Genomic DNA, 19,806 nt, shown 5'->3' with positions numbered 1-19,806 from the left:
ACTTTCGTAAACGAATCAATTTAAACCATTCGTTAGATTTTCATTTTAGAACGGTTAAAACTTTTTTACATACATAGTTGCCTGACATTCCATTCATGGAGCACACGCGAATTGTATTAGAAAAATACGATCAACCCAACCTAACCGACCCATTTTGAATTTATTTAGATTTGGTTTATCGATTATTCTAAAAAATTATTCTAACCCGACTTAACCCTATAACCCATAAACATCCCAGATAATTACCAGTAATTACCGCACGAACATTCACCGTTGTTAAAATGGTGAAACCTCTTCCTGTCCCTCACTATTATCTCTCTCTTCACCACTTTAGACATGAACTTGAATGCATTATGGCAATCCCCACAGATCCTGAGGTTCTTGAAAACCCTGACTGTGGCTCCTGGAGGGAGCTTCATTAGCCCAAACGCTACAGCGACCTTCTCACTGTGCGTAGACAAGGCATGTTCCTTTTGCTCACATTCCATATCATGCAACACATATTTAGTGTCTGGGACATATCCCAATTTCTTCATTTCAAGCCCCAGCTCCTCCAGGTAACGGTACACAGATACCACCTCAGGGTGCACATCATCATCGACCAAGAACACATGAACCTCGTTCTCGACCTCGATCCAACTACAAGCAGGCTCTTTCTGGACCCCTTTGTCCCTCATCAACTTCCGCACCTTAGCAACGTCGTTCCACCGGCCGACGTCGGCGTACATGTTCGACAAAAGTACATAGGTTCCGTCGTGTTGCGGCGTTAATTCAAAAAGTTGCTCAGCCGCTTCTATTCCTAAATCCAGGTTGCTGTGAATCCGGCAACCAGCAAGAATAGCCTCCCAAACTGGTGCACCAGGTTTAGAAGGCATAGTGTTGATGATATTCTTGGCATATGAGAACATCCCAGCTCGACAAAACAAATCGACCATTCGAGCATAATGATCTTCATCAGGACTGATACCGTAATTTTCAAACATCAAACTAAAATAATGGCGTCCCTCCTCAACCAAACCAGCATGACAACACGCAGTAAGAACAGTAAGAAAGGTTATTCTATCAGGGAATACGCCATTTTTCAACATTTGATCAAAAAGTTCAATGGCTTTTGCACCATACCCGTGCTGTCCCAGAGCTGCAATCATGGTATTCCATGACACCAAGTCTACAAAAGGCATAGAGAGAAACACAGATTCCGCAGCCTCAAGAACTCCACATCTTGCATACATTGATATCAATGCATTGCCAACAGAAAGGTTTGAATTGTAGCCCAGATGAACAAGTTGAGCATGGAGCTGGCGACCATTCTCCAATGCTCCAAGCACAGAACATGCTGTAATTGCGCCTGTAAATGCATAATCACAAGGTTCAAAGCCATCCAATCTCATTTGCTTGAACAGCTTCAAACCCTCATCTCCAAATCCATTTTGTGCCAATCCTGAAATCATCACAGTCAGTGTAAGAAGGTTTTTCTCTGGCATTTCTTCGAAGAAAGACTTCGCTTCCTCAATACGCCCTGCATTCACATACCCTGATAAGATTGCATTCCATGTAACAGTATTTCTAAGTGACATCTGATCAAAAACCTTTCGTGCCTCATCGACTTTATCATTTTTACAATACAAAGTAATCAGTGCATTACTCACAGACAACAAAAAGTTATGATTTGGGTTCGGCTCATTTTTTAGAATGTAAGCATGCACCTGTTTTCCCTGTTGAAAGAACCCACCATTGGCACAAGCACTGATTATGGTCGTGTAGGTGACCTCGTCGTGCTGAATTCCGAGAGAACGCATTTTCCTAAACATTATCAATGCTTCCTGAAAACAACCATGGTGTACATATCCCGATATCATGGCATTCCATGCTGCCCCAAGCTTTTCAGCCATTGAATCGAAAACTTCCCGAGCGCCATTTAGATCATCGTTCCGTACGTACCCAGTAATCATCGTCGTCCATGTTAGCTCATCCCTCTTAGGCATTTCGTCGAACAGTTTCCTAGCAGAAACCATTCCTGAAGATGATATCGCCAATGGTGATGCACACTTGACATAAACAGACAGAAGAGCGTTCAACACTGAAGAAGAAACACACCCCATTCCAGATTTCACCACTGCACAATGCATCTGACCACACTGCTGCTCATTGTCAACAACAAGCACCAAAGCACTGAGAACGCTTGTAAATGTAAAGTCATCAGGCCGGAAGTCATCCCGTCTCATAGCCCGGAACAGTTCAAGAGCTGAAAGACCATCATCGTTGTGCGAATAACCAATGATCATTGCATTGTAGAAAACAGTATCCCTCAAATGCAATGGAGTTCCATTAAATATCTCTCGACCCAGTTTCAGATCCCCCGAAGCAGAATACGCCGTAATCAAAGTAGTCCTTGCTATCGCATCTGGGCTGGGAATTTCGTCGAACAGTTGGCGTGCATACACAAGATTCGACGATTTGCAATACACTTCAAGCAGCCGGTTAAGGAAATGGCCACGAGGCTTGAACCCGGAAGCAATCATATGGCCATGAACTGCCCGAGCAAGTGAAAATGAAGCCGGATCCTGTGGGGAACAGAGTTGCAATTTTGCGGCATACCGGTTTGCCACCATGCGGATGTCCAATGCATTTCTCATGAAGATTGATGAGAATTAGTGGCATCGTTTCGAATTAAACAGGGAAGTTGAAAGTATTGATCGAATGGCGATGAATCATGAAGAAGCTGGAAATATGAGACGTTCCAAACAAGCCGGGTTTTCTGTAATTGCCGTATGCCATTTCGCAGCGACAACTCCGAAACATCAGATGCGCTTCATAGATTTTGCAGTAACTTCTCTTTGGTTTTAAAAATAACAACTTGAACGCTAATTTCTATACCATTGTTACCAGGCACAGTATCAAGTATAGAATAAAGAAGTTGTGAGCCATAGTTCGAGGGCTCCTGAGAAAGAGTCGTTTCTCGGTCAAGGGGAGGGACGTCAAGGAAGGATCTATTATTGTAATTTGTTCGAGGGAAGAATTGTTAAGCATTGTTGAGAGGGAATCTGACGTGGGCTAATTTATAAGTAAAGAATATATCTAAGCTCAAACCAAAATTATAAGAGCTTAGGGTCAAATGGACAATATCATACTATTGTTGAGAATCATTATTCTTAACAATTTCGAAATCAATGGCAAACCTCTAGATTACCGGTAATAAGAGTTAAAGCTGACAATATTCGTTAGCTATGGTTTTTTTGCTGTTATAAATAGTATCAGAGTTGTATACGAGACGGTACACACTGATCGAAAATAAGGTGAATTGTGGTGAATTGTGGTGAATTGTGAGATGTTAACATCGATTATAGAAGGAACGAAAAAGAGGAAGAAGAAGAACCCATTATATTACAGCTGAACCATCTTTGGTTAAAAAAAAAAAAAAAAAACTAACAGAAACAAGAAGAAGAAGAATGTACCCATTAAAGAACAGGTGAAACCTAAACAAAATGTAAAAGAAACCCATTAAATTACAGAAGAAACTTGAAACAAAGAGTAAAAGAACCCAGAAGAAGAAGAAGAAACCAGATCAGAGAGCGAAGAGGAGAGAAGAAAATGGCAATAAGGAATGGAAGTGTTGTTGGTTAGTTATGAAAAAGGTCTGGACCTCTTAAAGCCTGCAGATGGGGCTGTACTAATAATCTGTGGCACAGTGAAACCATCGTCTGTCCACACTCTATTCACTTTTGATGAATTCACTGCCAATGCCTTCGTGTCCTTCAACCCAAACAGCGCCGCTGGTGGCCCCTGAGGGACCCAAGGCTCCAAGCCTTCCGATGATGAAAATGGAAACCCCACCCCTTCAAACTGCCAAAAGGGAAGACACAAGAACGGTTAGACGAACACAACTCGTATGATATTGTCCACTTTAAGTATGATATTGTCCATTTTAAGTATAAGCTCTCAGCTTTGCTTTGGGTTTCTCCCAACTAGAGCCAAAGTGGGACTTTCATCATCCATCTAACATTCCTCAACTTTCTCATCAGCTTCACACAGAAACAGTGACAGAGTTGTTAAACATACCTCCAGAAACTCTTCAAATGGCCACCCAGGAAGCGTCTCCATCAAATATTCCGATATGCTACTAGCTGATCCACCGTCCTCAGTCGCAATCTGACCTCCGCCGCCCTCATTCACGGCTGTCGTTGGAGTTAAGTTCGTTGGGGCATTTACACAAACACTTGTTGTGCATACCGTTGGAGCACTAGAAATAGCATCCGCCTTCTTGACAGAGCCCTTTAATTTAGATTTAGAAACAACACGACCACCACTCCCGATCAGTTTCTCCCCGGAGGGAGGCGGTTCGTACAGAGTAGCGGTGGCGGAAAGCTTAATCCCAATCTGAAGAAACCTATCGTGCTTCATAGTAAGTTCGTTGGCCGAATGAATTGGATCATCGCATTCTCTACACAGAATCGCTCTATCCTGCTGACAGAACAAGAATCCTCGCCGCTCCTACAAAATCAAATTAAAAAAAAAAACAAACAAAAACAGAGCAAAACCCAAATCCCGACAAAAATGAACAAGAATCAGATCTCAACAAAATACCCGGCACACATCGCAGACTGGGGCCTCCGCCGCATCAGAGCGGAGCAGAGAAAAGCGACGGTGCTTCGAAGCGAGCTTATTAGCATTGTGGACACGGTGATCGCATAAATTACAGAGCGCCGCCTCGTCCGCCGTGCAGAACACCACCGCTTCCCCATTTTCACAGACATCACACAGAATCTTCATGTATTTCTGATTAAGAACAACAAAAGAAGAAGAAGAAGAAGACGCTCGGGCGGAGCAATCAGGGAAGAACTCATGAGAAAAATGGAGAAGCAATAATTACACAATATAATAAGAATGGCGGTACATCCCTGAGGATCCTCCACAGTGAAGAAATTAGATTTTTGGCATTAAAAAAATAAGAGAGATTTAAGAAATGATTAGAACAGCAAACCCACTTTCTTACAGTAAAAGCAAAAGAATCATTTTCAGATGTTCATCCTTCGAACTCCGAAGCGTCACCAAAAGTTATAATGGAAGCCACTGTTCAATTTTCTAGTTTTGTATGTACTTATGTGGAGGGTAAACTTGTAATTTCAGGGTATGACTTTTGAAACAAAAACTATACCCACCTTGGCTTACGTCAAAATTCATATCCATTATGCCCTCCTTAACGAAGCTAATTTAACAAAATTATATTCCGACCAAAAAATATATATATATTCCCATTTATGTTAATTTTAATAATAGATAATAGCTCAATTAATTAAGACATATATTTTGATCAAAAAGTCAAAGGTTTGAATCTCTCTTTGTACACGTCATTGATATGTCATAAACAATAAAGAACGGCCTCTACGATATCAGTTACAGAAAAACGCGCCTCTTTTGAAATGATATATAGCGGGATTGTTAATTTAAAACCATATTTTAAGGATGATGGGACCTCATTATTTCAATAATTAAAAAGAAAAAAAGAGAGTAAAAAAGGGACATCAAAATGCTTGAAATAAGACCATACTTAGAGCTTGGGGGCCAGCTGTCCAGAGATTAGGAAATTAATTTTGATTAATGCCCTTAATAAGCATCTCACTCATTAATTAATTGCCTTTTTCCCAACCCCACATTTATTCATTTCAATATTATTTATTAATCCATTATATTTATATCAAATGAAATAATAGAAAAAAGAAATTTCATTTTATTATTAGATTAGCTATTCCTAATAAATAGAGAGTTAAGTTTGAACTAAAAGATAAAAGTCATAATTAGGCACGGTTACCTACGTTAACTAAATTTAAGACTAAGTAGCAATGTAAAGAAAAAAAATGTATTTTTATTTCGGATATAATTATATATACATATTTGTATTCAATTTTATAATTCTTTTTCTATTATTTATTCTGTAACTACTTTTTGAAATAATCAGTTATATATATTAATTAAATGTTTAAAAATAAATAAATAAATATTTTAAAAACAAAATCCAAAAAATATATGGTTTGGTTATTTTTTTTTATAAAATTGTTTAGCTATATAATTACAACTTAAGCCCCGATTGAAACTTTGAATTGGGCCGACTCAAGAGTCTATAAATGGGCTTTCAAATTCATCCGGCCCTGATGTAATGCTACAATGGATTTAAACTTGGATATTTCTTTTTATTCCAACTCACTCAGCCCAATGGGCTTCGTGGGCTTACTGGGCCGAAAAGAACATATGGGCTTAGCAAGCCCAATAGTAAAAAAAAAAAAAAAAACAAGAAAAATCTAGAACCAAACAAAAGAGTAAAGAATAAATACATAAATAAAGGAAAAACTTTTTCCTTAATTTTTTCAAATAAATAATAAAAAATTCAGAGAGACCACCAGACAATCCAAAAATGGTTGGCTTTTTTTTTTTTTTTTTTTTTTTTTTTTTTTACCACTTTTACCTACGAGAGTTTTCAAGTAGGTTTGACCTAAAGTCAGAGGTCCCTTTTCTTTCTGTCTGTTCATTGCCAACACAGCACACCCCTTCCCATCCTTAAAATCCTTTTTTATTTAATTATTTATTATTATTATTATTTAAAAAATTCCCTTTTTCATCCCTAAAAATGTACTGCCTTAAACCTTGGGGGAAAGAGGCACAGTCAACTGAGACAAAAGAAAGCACAAGGCTCGAGATATGTAAGAAAAAGATGCAATTATTGGAATTCCCCAATTTCTCTCTCTCGTCTTTACATAATTTAATTTTCCTTTTTTGTCGGCATAATTACTAATTATCTCTTTACATTAAATAAATCGAAATTTTTGGGAAACATTATCCTGTCTCAAATATGGCAAAACAGATAACTTTCGTTAAATTTGAGGTCTCTCTGTCTCTCTCTCTGTCTCTCTCTCTCTCTCTCCAGGATTTCATATTTTTTATTATTATCCAGAAATTAATTCTGATAATTATTACTTAAGTCATGCTTACGTCGTATTAAAACCCTTTTTTGGATATGGGGGCCCAAAGAAACAAGTGGGCCGAATGATGGGCCTTGGATGTGGCCCAGAACAAAACACCTTTCAAGCGTTGAACTCTTTGTAGCAGACAGGTCCATTGTGGGTTTGTCTCCATCTTCATGGGTCAACCATCTCTGGCGCGGCAAAATTAAGGTTGTCTTTTGTCCTATTATTATTTTTAAAAACCTTTGTTGTTTTATTTTTTTCCCCTTTTGTAGCTTTTTTTTTTCTCTATTTAAATTTTTATTTTTTTTTTGTGATGGGACAATTAAGAAGTAGAAAACATTTGAACCGAGAACCAAAACCTTTTAGCGAATAACCTCTCATTCCAATTCCGAGATTCCTTTTCGTTAAATGAAGGAGTTTTCTTCGGTCGAAGAATCGTTTTAAATTTTTAGTTGATATGACATTAGTTTTCTAAGACGTCATATCAATAGATTTTCGTCCCATAAATCAAAATATACTGTTTTTTAAAGAGTGAAGCATATTTAATATTAATTTATGTGATACCCATTTCTCATATCCTCAATTTTAATATATATTTAAAAAGGTAAGAAAATCTATCTCTAATAGACGTGTTTTAAAAACTATGAGTCTGACAGCGACACGTAATGGACAAAAGCGGACAATATGAACATGGGGTTCGAAATTTTGTTATACAGTTATAGATAATATGAATATATTAAAAGAAAATAAAAGAAGAAAACATAGACGTCATCAAAAAAAGTGTGGAATGATTTAACAAAACACAAAAATGGGATGTGTTTAGTTTGGGGAGACTGAGCACATGGTCAGCTACCAGTTAGCTGCTTAAAAGTTGAGACCAAACCAAAAAACAAATAATAAAAATATAAAATAAAAAACTAAAAGACAAAAAGACAAAAAAGAAAAAGAAAATAATAATTAAAAGAAAAAACTTAAAATCAATCACAATTCACGACAGAGTTTTTTTTTTTTTTTTTTAAATAATAAAAAAATAAAATAAAAAAAAAAAAAAGAAAAAGGGGAATTTATTTTGTGAGATTAGATCAAATCAGATGGTGGAAAAGTCAATGTGAAATTTGCCTCGGGCCCCTAATTATTCTTCCACTTATTTTCTTTTTCCTCTCTCTTTATTAAGCTTAAACAAATGCCACGTCAAAGGTCAAGGACGGCGATTGTACGGCGGACTACGGCGGCCGGCGGGTGGCCATCTTTAGTGATCATTAATTTCCATATTTATATTATTATAATAAAAACCCAATTATTAGTGGACAGTGTCCACTAAGTTTTAGAGCGGGTCACGTGATTGTTTGCTTAAAAGGGTTTTTAAGTCTCTTAATTAAGCTTCTCTAGCCTTTCTTTTCCCCCCCTATTTCTACGTAATTAAAATCATTATTTCTATTTCTTTGTTTTTTTTAATTCTTTTCTTCAATAATTCAACACCATGAATTACACTATAATTTTACTTTTGTTATTTAATTTTCAATTTATCATTTTAAAAAAATTCAAACAAATAAATAAACAAAAAAGCGTCCTCAAAAATAAAAATGTATACAAATATGAAAATTTTGATTCCATAATTTAAATTATAAAATTAGCTGCAATCTAGAGAAAACTAATGTAATAATCTAGTAAATAGGTAAGAAAAAAACAAAAAATATCATAAACGGTAAAAGGTTTATTTGTCTCAGAATAATTAGTAATAATTACAAAAAAATATTATATAAAAACTTGATGGATAGCCACTCGAGATGTTTCTTGACATAGAAGAGTAGTAAATAGTGTTATATAGTCATAGACGCACTCGTTCTTTTTCGTCCACATATATCTTTATCTAATTATTATAATAATAATAATAAAGGCCTTAGCTTCGTTACTCTTTTAATTACATTTTTTTAATTTACAATTTATTTCAATAAATTATATAAAAAAATTCTATTTTCTTAGTAATTAAAGTTTAATTGGGAATTGGAAAATGTTGATAAAAAGCATATTAAAGAAATGTTGTTGACCTTGGGAAAATAGAGAGATTTGGATTAAATAATAATAAAAATGAAAGACATAACACGAAAGTTAAGGTCAAATGATAAGTTGATTACGACACAATTTGATGTATTTAATGACAAAAGCGTATGTCTGAAATCTGGATGACGACAACAAATTCTCACAGCTCTGGCTATGGATTGGATTGTGTCATTTTTTTAAAAATAATAATAATAATATATAAATGATACAAAAATTATTAATATATTAATATTAAATAAGAGTTTAATATTTACAATAGTAATAATAACACATGTCAGGTTCAGAGGGTCCTGTCATGGAGATTTCCGGGATTTGCATGTGACACTAACATTCCTTCTTCTGTAGAGTAGATTGATTGCTGCGAGGATTATGAAACTAAAAATAAATAAATAAAATTAATTAATTAAAATAATTTTAATAATAATAGAAGGGAGGGGGGAAAAGGTGCCTGCGGGTTTTACGGTGGAAGGACGAATAAGAAAAGGTAGAGTTCTGACACGTGGGCAGCTGGCAACCATTGGATCTGTCATGCAAACTACTGAGATTTTTACTCGATATTCATTGAAACTGAAAGACAGACAACAGTAGAGGAAGTGCCCACTCATAGATCTTCATGTTCCTTCTCTCTCTTCGTGTTACTCTGTGGCGTTCGTATCGTAATTATGGTGTGAGAGAGAAGGGAGGGAGGAAAAATGGAGGGTTTTTTAGAGAGAGAATTGTTTGTCTGGTTATCTTAAATGAGGGTTTTTTTTTAGGCGAGGAGAGAGAAAACAGTGCAGTTGCCATGGCGGCGTTGCAGGGCTCTAATTCCGTGCCATAATTGCATCCATACAAACAAAGAAAGAGAAAGAAACAGAATTTAAATCCCAAACTAAAGTATTCTTATTTTTTCAAGTTAAAAAACAAAACAAAATAGAGAAAATACATGGAATATTAAAAAAAAAAAAAAAAAGCTTTTTTTTTTTTGACAAAAAAAAAAAAACCCCTTTGAAGGCAAGATCATACCATTCACGAGAAACCTTAGATCGGAAAGCTCTATATGATAATAAACGAGATTGAATGTCTCCATTGAGGCGAAGGATCACTGTAGATAAAACCCAGAATCCAATTCGACCTTTTGGACACGACTTGAGAGGGTTAGCTCTGACTATCATAAATTATTTAATGAGACTTAGATCGGAAAATTCACGAGAAACCTTAGATCGGAAAGCTCTAGATGATATTAAACGAGAATGAATGTCTCTATTGAGGCGAAGGATCACAGTAGACAAAACCCAGAATCCAATTCGACCTTTTAGACATGACTTGAGAGGGTTAGCCCGGACTATCATAAATTATTTAATGAGACTTAGATCGAAAAATTCACGAGAACCCTTAGATCGGAAAGCTCTAGATGATAATAAACGAGATTGAATGTCTCTATTGAGGCAAAGGATCACTATAGACAAAACCCAGAATCCAATTCGACCTTCTGGATCAATATCTCTCTTTTGACACGACTCCAGAGGGTTAACCCAGACTATCCTAAATTATTCAGTGAGATTGTCACTCCTTTTTTTTTGAAAAAATATCATACATTAATAATTATTGGGCCATGAATATATATATTTTTTAAATTAATTTTTATATAAAGGAAAAAAGAAAAAGAAAAAGGGAGAGAGTCCGTACAAGAATGGTTTTTTTGATTGGGGGGGATAGGGGGAACTTGGTGATATAGATTTATGCTCAAAATTGGCGTTAGTCTCAGGTATTAGGTCAAAGAAATGGCTGGGTTCTTCTATCTAGGAGGAGGGAGAGAAGGCCCACCAAACAAACAAGAAGAAGAAGAAGAAAGAGAACAAAACTTGTTTATGTATAGAAATGAAGAGATCTACAACAAGGGTTTCGAGATATGGCCTCAACAATACACCAATCATCACCAGAATCCTTCTCTTACAGACCATTTATCCTTCGGCGTTGGTCCCAGCCGCCGCAGCTTCATGATCAACGACTCCGATGAGCCATCCAGATCAGCCTTCACCGTCATGCGCCCAGCCGCTGCCTTTGCCGCATCTGCGGCTGCCGCTGCCGCTGGTGGAGGCATGAATTGTCAAGACTGTGGCAACCAAGCGAAAAAGGACTGCGCTTATTTGCGATGCAGGACTTGCTGTAAGAGCCGCGGCTTTCAGTGTCAGACCCATGTCAAAAGCACTTGGGTTCCGGCTGCTAAACGCCGTGAACGGCAGCAGCAAATTGCTGCTTTACAACAACAACAGCAACAAGAGCAGTTTAGTGGCGGAGAGAATTCTAAACGACAGAGAGAAACTCAGATTACCACCGCTGTCTCTGCCGCCACCGCCTCCGCCACCGCTTGCCCTCGTTTGCCCTCCATCACGTCAGGTAATCACGAATTTCGAGTGGATTTTTTACCTCTTTTGCAAATTTCCCCAGAAATTCATGGATTTCGTTTTTATTAATATCATTTGCGTGTAAGAAAATCTTGATCATCAATCACTTTTTTTTTTTTTTTTTTTTAATTTTTTTAATTTATAAATTTCAAATTCATCCACTGTTGATAAGTAAAACTGACGAAAAAGTTGTAAGAAATTAGTTAGAGTTTCGAAAACTTTATTTTCTGACAGATTAATTACACTATTGGTTGGAATTTTTTTATTTTTTATTTTAATAATTTCTTTGTGGGGTTTGGTATGATGATGATATTAGGGTTAGAACTGGCGCAATTTCCATCAGAAGTGAACTCACCGGCGGTATTTCGGTGCGTAAAAGTAAGCGCAATGGACGATGCAGATGAAGAGTTTGCATATCAGACGGCTGTGAACATCGGTGGTCATGTGTTCAAAGGAATTCTCTACGATCAAGGTCCTGAAGTCCGTTACACCGCAGCCGGTGAAAGCTCCTCCGGCCACGGCGGAGATGGATCAACACACCCACTTAACCTAATTGCCGGATCCTCCAACGCCGGACCCACTTCCGCATCTACCTCCGCCGCAACTAGTACCAACCCCTCCGCCGCCGCCGCCCCGTTGCTCGACCCTACGATATATCCAGCTCCTCTCAATGCATTCATGGCTGGTACGCAGTTCTTCCCACCCTCAAGGTCATGAGAGAAAAACATAAAAAAAAAAAAAACAAAAAAAACAAATCAAAACAAAAATGTCCCCGAAAAAAAGACAAAATTTGCCCTAAATTATCTGTGTTTTTTTAGCTAGTTTGTTCTTGGAGATGAGTGGATGTTCTTATGAGGAAGACAGAAATCGATCGATGGATATTTCAGCTTTCATTCAGATTTTTGAGATTCCCTTCTTCTTCTTCTCTATTAATCTCCGGATTCTATTCAAACCTTGTTCATGACTGTTTATTCTCTATAGCATTTCAATTTTGTTCATAAAATTTCAACCCAAAATCCCATTTTTATAGTTCATTTCTTCAAGATTGATCTTAAAAATTAAAACCCAGAAAAATTTAGGTTTCGATTCTATGAAAGTTGTGATTTTTTTGGGATTCAATGAACTTAAAATCTTCCATGTTTCTCTCTCTAAAATTATGGAGCTAATTAAACTTGTAATAAGTGCATATTCAATCGGCAAATGAAGGTTTTTGGCAAATTTTGACTAGAAACGAAGCAAAGAAGAAAAGGGAAATTTTGTTGTAAAAGGTTTCAACCTTAGAGTAAAGCTTGAGATTAATGGATTTAATGCAAATTTTTGACTCAAGGGATTTTGCTATGTTTAACCTTGTAATAATGCATATATTTATGTTCTTTGATTCAATTTCTCGATGCCAAGATCTTCACGGTTCAGATTGTTGTTATCTCGATCGACTCGAAACTTACGTTTCTTGTCTTTTTATAGTTTGTGTTATACGTTCTTGCATGTCTGATGATCTTTGACATCATAGATTGACTCGCTTCTTGTCAGTTATGTTCTCGTACATACCTAAAATAAGACATGTTGAAAAACAAGACAAGAAGTAAGACAATCTTGTCTTGATTGATTAGTGTTTGAGCTCTTATGTGTTTACGTGTTCCTCTCGATCACGGTGGCCACCCTAACGGTGTCTCAGTCGGCTCCCTCGTTGTTTCGGTTTAGAGGATTGAGAAGAGACGGGAAAGGAAGCATTGATGTAGGGGTGTTAATTATTACAGCCATCATGTAGAGTTGGTTGCATTAGTGAAGCTGACATTAAGGATTCTTTTATCGCTATATAATTAGGTTAAATTTTGCATATAATTCAACTCACTTATTACAATTAAATGTTATTCATTAACTCATTGGGGTCAACAAAGAAAGGATAGATCATATTATTAATTCAAATTTCATTTTAATAATTTTCTTTCCTTCCCAAAATAAAAATAAATAAATCAAAAATTGCATGCAATGCTTGATCAAATAAATTTTAAATACTCATTACTATTTTGAATAATCTTTTAAAATTAAAATTGAATTTAAAAATATTATTAGTTTTTTAAATTAAAAAATATTCAAAATATATACTGTTAGATTGGTCAGTTTCAGTTTTATTTAACTGTTTCCATCTAAATCTTGATAGAACATTTTATTTATTTTGTATTTTTTTTTTCAATTAAAAATTAAAAATACATCGGATATTTACCATAAAATTAAATATAATTAAACATTAGGTACATTTGTACGGAATTTTTTTTAGCTCAATTATTATTTTATATAATTGTAAAAAGAAATCATATCTATAAAGGAAAATAATTTATAAATGTGACATATTCATTATTTGATCAATATATATATAACTTTACAACTACTCTTTGGCTAATAATTTTTTTGGTTGTCTGGATTTATAAAAAGAAAATAATTAATTTTATACAATAAGATTTTATGCCATGATCTTAGGTTCAATTCTTATTGAGTTTATTTTTTTTTTAATAAATGTTTTCATTTATTTTATTTTATTAACAATTGATTTAAACTTATTTTCTTTTTAAAAAAATGGTTTTTCAATTATTAAAAGAGTTTCTTTTTCTTTTTCTTTTTTTATTTTTTTGCCATAAAAAAGTATACATTACCACGTCATTCATGAGTGTTAGCTGTGGTTCATATTTATAACTTTGCATGTGAGTAGCAATAATGCCGAATAATAATTAAAAAAAAAAAAAAAAAAACTCAGCCAATATTCATCCGCCATCCATATATATATAAATTTATTTTTTCCCAATTTGAAAAAAATATATATTATTACGTCATTACCTTTAGTTTCGATCACTCAACATAAACCATCAACTAATTTGAAATTAGACATCTAACCCACTACATATAATCTTTTATTTTAAAATATTCATTAAAATTCGAGAAATTAAATATATTTTTTCAGAAATTAATTTAAAAATGTGGGGAAGGAGTAATTTAAAAGAAAAAAAAAAAAAAAAAAAAGATAATTGTTTTATACGAAGGGGAGTTAAGAAAAGAGGAGTCAGGAATTATTTGGTGTGAATGTGTTGTCCCTTTCACATGAAATTGACTCTCACTACCCCAAATTAAATGCATTAATAAATCCCCCCTTGAATATACCTAATCCATCACTTCCCCCCATTTGATGTAACATTTGTAATCTTTAGACCCACAATATAATAATAATAATAATATTATTATTATTATTATTATTGTTATTATTATTATTATTATTATTATTAATAAATCTCTCCCCCTCTCTCTAGGGCTAGATTCTCTCTTCCTATTATCAAGATTTGAAATTGGATTCTTTTCCTACTTCTAGTGGAAATGAGCATGTGGTGGGGGACGTCTAAATTCATTTACAATCCCACTTGGATTTGTCTTTAGCCCCAATATATTTTTTTTATTTCCATTTTTTTCCTTTATTAATTTCCAACATATATATATATATATATATATAATATATATATATATATAATATATATATATATATACGTCTAGACATCTAAAACCTTAATCCTTAATCTTGTCGATAATTTTGAATTAAATGATTAAATTATAATATATTTTTAACATATAGTCATCAAATCAAATATTACGATATTTATAGTCAATATAGACTCTCAAAATTTAAATATTTTATTTTTGATAATTTCGAATTTTAATTAGTATATATAAAATTTAAATATTTTATTTTTGATAATTTCGTGTATATATATAGATATAGATTTTTAAGATTTGGGTTTTCATTTTATTGTTTAATTCTTTTTAGTTATGCTATAATCAGATTTTTGGTGGTTGTGATTTTATTTTTTAAAAAATTTAAATTTATTTTTAAAATTATGTTAGGCGGGGTATTTTGGTCCATTAAGCTATTGCGTTTGACCATTTATACAAATAGAAAGTCATTTGTGTTATTTTTCAAAATGATAGTTACGGATAATAACTTGTATTAAGTGAAATTACAAATTTAGTTCATTAAACTTTTAGATTTACGTCATCTAAGTAAAATTTTAATTTTTTCAGTAATTACAGAATACAAATTTAAAAGTATATATATATATATATATATATATATATATATATATATAAATCATGGAAAAAAAACACTTAAACTTTCAATTATTTTATCATATTCATCCTTAAATTGAATAAACGATGAAATTAATGGTTGTTCCAAACTACTAAATTAGAAATTAGCCCTTAATCATGTAATAAATCATACGAAATTCAATTAACAAAATACTTAAATTTAAGCCATCAAACAAGTATACAAGAACACTCGAAGGTGGCCACAAATTTTATTCTAAAAAAGACACATAACTAATTAGTGAATTATGGAAGAATTTTATCATGAATGACCTAATGAGTTAGAGTAGGTTAATTTTTGTTCTATTAATTGGGCTACTTCATAAATGTATTACTAAAATAATAATATTTATTTTATTTTATTATTTATTTTCTGAAAATTTGAAAATAAGGAGAGGTTCTCAATATTTAATAAGTCATTTATTTGTGAAAGAATTATTTTGAAAAACAGAAAAATAAAATAATTATTTCAAGCATTTAATATTTTAAAATATTGAAGGTATTAATTTATATGCAGAATTATTAAACATTGCGACATGGCATGAGTTATGATCCATATATAGGTGGGAAATGGCCAATAACTTATTTCTAGCTGTTTTCTGAAACATATATATATATATATATATATAATAATTCAGGAGGATCCCAAAATTGCTACTCTTCACTCCAAAAATCAATTAGGATGAATTATTGTCTCTGCATCATCACTATCGTCCCATTAATTCAATCTCCAAGTCAAAACTTTGAATACCAAATTTCTTAAATAATTAAAACAATATATTTTTTTTCTTTCAAATGAAGTAAAAATACCGTCTGCCTACGTCTCCAAGAAGTTTTCACACTCTTATAAGAAATGATTTATTCCCTTGGGGGTCAGCGTCCTTGCTGACACTCTACTGATACCTGGCTATGATACCATTTATAATAGCTTAAGCCCACTACTAACAAATATTGTCGGTTTTGGCTCGTTACGTATCGTCGTTAGCCTCACGAATGTTAAAACACGTCTCTTAGGAAGAGATTTCTACATACTTATAAGGAATGATTCGTTCCCATAATCCACCCCATTGGAAGCCAAGCGTTCTCTGGTACTCTGCTCAGTGTCTGGCTCTAATACCATTTGTGACAGTTCAAGCTCATTGTTAATAAATATTATATGTTTCGGCCTATTACATATCGTCGTCAGTCTTACGGTTTTAAAAACGCGTCTGTTGAGGAGAGCTTTCCACAACCTTATAAGAAATGTTTTGTTCTCTTCTCCAACTGATGTGGGATCTCATAATTATAGATCACTGTCACACTGTTTCAAGTCTCAAATTTCGTCAAATAATTTAATTGATTTCTATTTTAAGAGTAGTTTTGAAATATTTATGAAAGGTCGGGAGATAACATTGCTAAATTTGAAATAATAAGGGTGTGTATATCTATCATTAGCCTCGAACCTCAAAAAAAAATACCTCCAATCAGTCGACGGTAGGGACATCTTTATTTTATAATGAGAAATTATTGCCAGCAATCACATAATATGCTTAAATTCTCATTGATTTTTGGGATATGTATAGTGAAAATAACCTAGCTAACATTCAACCTTAGAAAATTTCCTTTGATTGGTTCATAAGTCGATAGAAGCGATCTCCGCATAGTATACTCACTATTCTTATTACAGATCGCATTGTCGTCAAATATAATTTAATAAATTACATTTAAAGTTGATAATATCATATTATTATAAATATACATGAAAATTCTATTATTATCATCGACAATATTATTCAACCTCTAAACTTTTCATATATGACAATAGGAACGATGGCATTGAATAATTTGAAAGGTGAAATAGATCGGATCGAGATCGAGCAATGAATGTGGGGTTATAGTTGGGTTTAGCATTATGTGTAGCGTAGGGGCATGGGATGTCCCATGCGCATGCAAAAGCCAGCCGGCCGCTGAGCTTAATTATATCTTATTGCTATCTTTGGCTCTCTCCACCGCCGGAGAGTACAAAATGGAGGGTGGTCCAGCCGCATGCTTTATTTATTTATTTTTTTCCCTTTCTTTTTCTGCCGATGCTGGCGGGCTAGCTGCAAGCTGCATGGCATGGGGCGGCCAATGGCCTGCTTGATTTGGAGACTCTTCTTCCTTGTTGTGCATTATAACATGCCCGCTCACCCATCTGCCATTCATTCCTCTCTCTTGTGTTTTTGTGTGTCTGTCAATCTAACCTATACTCGCCCCATAAATGCTACTCCTTGTCTCCTAATGTCTACGCCTTTAGATTTAGGAAAATGCCCACTCTCATTAAAGCCTCCTAATTTTCCAACTTTTGCTCGGATCGACCAAAGGTCGGTTCGAATCTTAGCTCAGTTCAATCGTACTCGTGCATATAATGCTTTTCACCGATTAAGCTCATTGCAGCATTGAAGGGACTTCGAGATCTAACTATTACGTTTCTTCACTCAATCTCAACATATAATTTTGAATATTGTCCACAATTTTAATTTTTTTATAAGTTTCAAAATAAAATAGGTTATTTAGACCCTTTTAAACATTTTAAAGTTTAAAGTTAAATTTAAAGAAATTTATATGTGATTTGTTTTAATATAGATTAATTTATTTACGTATATATAATGGATAAGTAATAAAAATTAATAATAATATATATGCTTTTTATGATTTAGATTGAAAATTAAACAATTTTTCTTGGGTAATTTGTGATATAAATAAAGATAATTAAAAAATAAACTCATTATTAAGTTTTGCTCACGAAACGACGCCGTATGTATTATGTATTATTTTTTGTTTCTAGTGATCTCGATTGGTAGCAGCTAGGAGCAAGCAATGTCGCTCATATTTGTAATGTTGCAATTAAAAATATACACCAAACTTTTAACTCTAAAGTTAGTTACGTCCGTATTAAATGGTAGCATATGCTACAAGAAACTGCCAGTTTGTGTGGGATTGTGACATTGCAACCATATGACATTGATGTCTTTTTAATGTTTCATGGTTTTATGTAGCTTTCCTAAGTTGTTTTTTTTTTTTTTTTTTTTGCTTAGCTTTCAAATGAAGCATCTAAACTATAGAGCAAGAAGTTTGCACGTATTAGAAATCGAGAATATTAGAGGAGCATAACATTCCTTGTAACGGTGTGGAAATCTCTTCCTAACAAATGTGTTTTAAAATCGTAAGGCTGACCACGATACATAATAGGTCAAATCGGATAATATATGTTAGTGATGTCCGCTGGGCTCCCAAGGGAAGTGGAGTGTGAGATCCCACATTGGTTGGAGAGGGAAACAAACTATTCGTTATAAGAGTGTGGAAACCTTTCCCAACATATGCTTTGTTAAAACTGTAATGCTAACCACGATAACAGATCAAAACGGATAATATCTGTTAGCGATGTCTAGTGTGCCAATGAGGACGCTGGGCTCCCAAAGGAAGTAGATTGTGAGATCCCACATCAGTTGGAGAGGGAAACAAAGTATTCCTTATAAGAGTTTGGAAACCTCTCCCAACATATGCTTTGTTAAAACTGTAATGTTGACGACGATATGTAACGGGCCAACAAGATCCCACATTAGTTGGAGAGAGAAACAGAGCCTTCCTTATATGGGTGTGGAAACCTTTCCCAAGATATGCTTTATTAAAACCGTAATGCTGACCACGATACATAATATGTCAAAATAGATAATATTTATTAGCAATGTCCAGTGTGCCAGTGAAGACACTGGGCCTACAAAGGAAGTAGATTGTGAGGGGCCAACAAGATCCCACATTAGTTGGAGAGAGAAACAGAGCCTTCCTTATATGGGTGTGGAAACCTTTCCCAAGATATGCTTTATTAAAACCGTAATGCTGACCACGATACATAATAGGTCAAAATAGATAATATTTATTAGCAATGTCCAGTGTGCCAGTGAAGACACTGGGCCTACAAAGGAAGTAGATTGTGAGATGACAGTGTGCCAGTGAAGACTCTGGGCTCATAAAGGAAGTAGATTGTGAGATCCCAGGGCTCATAAAGGAAGTAGATTGTGAGATCCCACATCAGTTGGAGAGGGAAACAAAGTATTCTTTATAGTGTGTGGAAACCTCTCCCAACAGACGCTTTGTTAAAACTATAAGACTGACAACCATAGGTAACAGGCCAATGAGATCCCATATCGATTGGAGAGGGAAACAAAATCTTCCTTATAAGGCTGTGAACACCTCTCTCTAGCAGACGCTTATATTACGATATGTAACGGGCCAGAGTGAACAATATTTATTAT

General features: G+C 34.3%; 2 protein-coding genes and 1 pseudogene across 4 annotated transcripts; 1 reads left to right on the top strand and 2 right to left on the bottom strand.

The window, feature by feature from the left end:
• Positions 1 to 15: 15 nt before the first annotated feature.
• Positions 16 to 3,199, bottom strand: LOC111806090 (pentatricopeptide repeat-containing protein At1g25360 pseudogene; annotated as a pseudogene).
• Positions 3,200 to 3,412: 213 nt separating this feature from the next.
• Positions 3,413 to 5,127, bottom strand: LOC111806091 (B-box zinc finger protein 20). Of its 3 annotated transcripts, none has more exons than XM_023691446.2 (4): positions 4,994 to 5,127; positions 4,585 to 4,776; positions 4,060 to 4,491; positions 3,413 to 3,843 (listed from the first exon to the last, which is right to left on the bottom strand). In XM_023691446.2, exons 2-4 carry the CDS (start codon positions 4,768 to 4,770, stop codon positions 3,625 to 3,627), a joined length of 837 nt encoding a protein of 278 aa, XP_023547214.2. In that variant the 5' UTR covers positions 4,771 to 4,776; positions 4,994 to 5,127; the 3' UTR covers positions 3,413 to 3,624. The 3 variants fall into 3 exon arrangements, with proteins under 3 accessions (XP_023547214.2, XP_023547213.2, XP_086984837.1); XM_023691445.2 differs by having other exon boundaries at positions 4,986 to 5,091; XM_087128711.1 differs by having other exon boundaries at positions 4,585 to 5,062.
• Positions 5,128 to 10,680: 5,553 nt separating this feature from the next.
• On the top strand, positions 10,681 to 12,304 carry LOC111805715 (protein SHI RELATED SEQUENCE 5). The gene is made up of 2 exons (XM_023690911.2): positions 10,681 to 11,399; positions 11,724 to 12,304. Exons 1-2 carry the CDS (start codon positions 10,784 to 10,786, stop codon positions 12,122 to 12,124), a joined length of 1,017 nt encoding a protein of 338 aa, XP_023546679.2. The 5' UTR covers positions 10,681 to 10,783; the 3' UTR covers positions 12,125 to 12,304.
• Positions 12,305 to 19,806: the final 7,502 nt, after the last annotated feature.

This window comes from Cucurbita pepo, chromosome 11 (genome assembly GCF_057944985.1).
Source record: "Cucurbita pepo subsp. pepo isolate OVF chromosome 11, ASM5794498v1, whole genome shotgun sequence".
NCBI classification, from domain to species: Eukaryota; Viridiplantae; Streptophyta; class Magnoliopsida; order Cucurbitales; family Cucurbitaceae; genus Cucurbita; species Cucurbita pepo.
The sequence above is the reverse complement of the archived record's forward strand: the minus strand, read 5'-3'. Positions and strand labels throughout refer to the sequence as shown.

Bases quoted from the DNA above. Each gene is read 5' to 3' on its own strand.
- LOC111806091 (XM_023691446.2), bottom strand. From the start codon at position 4,770: ATGAAGATTCTGTGTGATGTCTGTGAAAATGGGGAAGCGGTGGTGTTC. The intron at 4,492-4,584 runs GTATTTTGTTGA...TTGATTTTGTAG, and splicing joins CAGTCTGCGATGTGTGCCGG to GAGCGGCGAGGATTCTTGTT. The intron at 3,844-4,059 runs GTATGTTTAACA...CCCTTTTGGCAG, and splicing joins CATTTGAAGAGTTTCTGGAG to TTTGAAGGGGTGGGGTTTCC.
- LOC111805715 (XM_023690911.2), top strand. From the start codon at position 10,784: ATGGCTGGGTTCTTCTATCTAGGAGGAGGGAGAGAAGGCCCACCAAAC. The intron at 11,400-11,723 runs GTAATCACGAAT...TGATGATATTAG, and splicing joins TTTGCCCTCCATCACGTCAG to GGTTAGAACTGGCGCAATTT.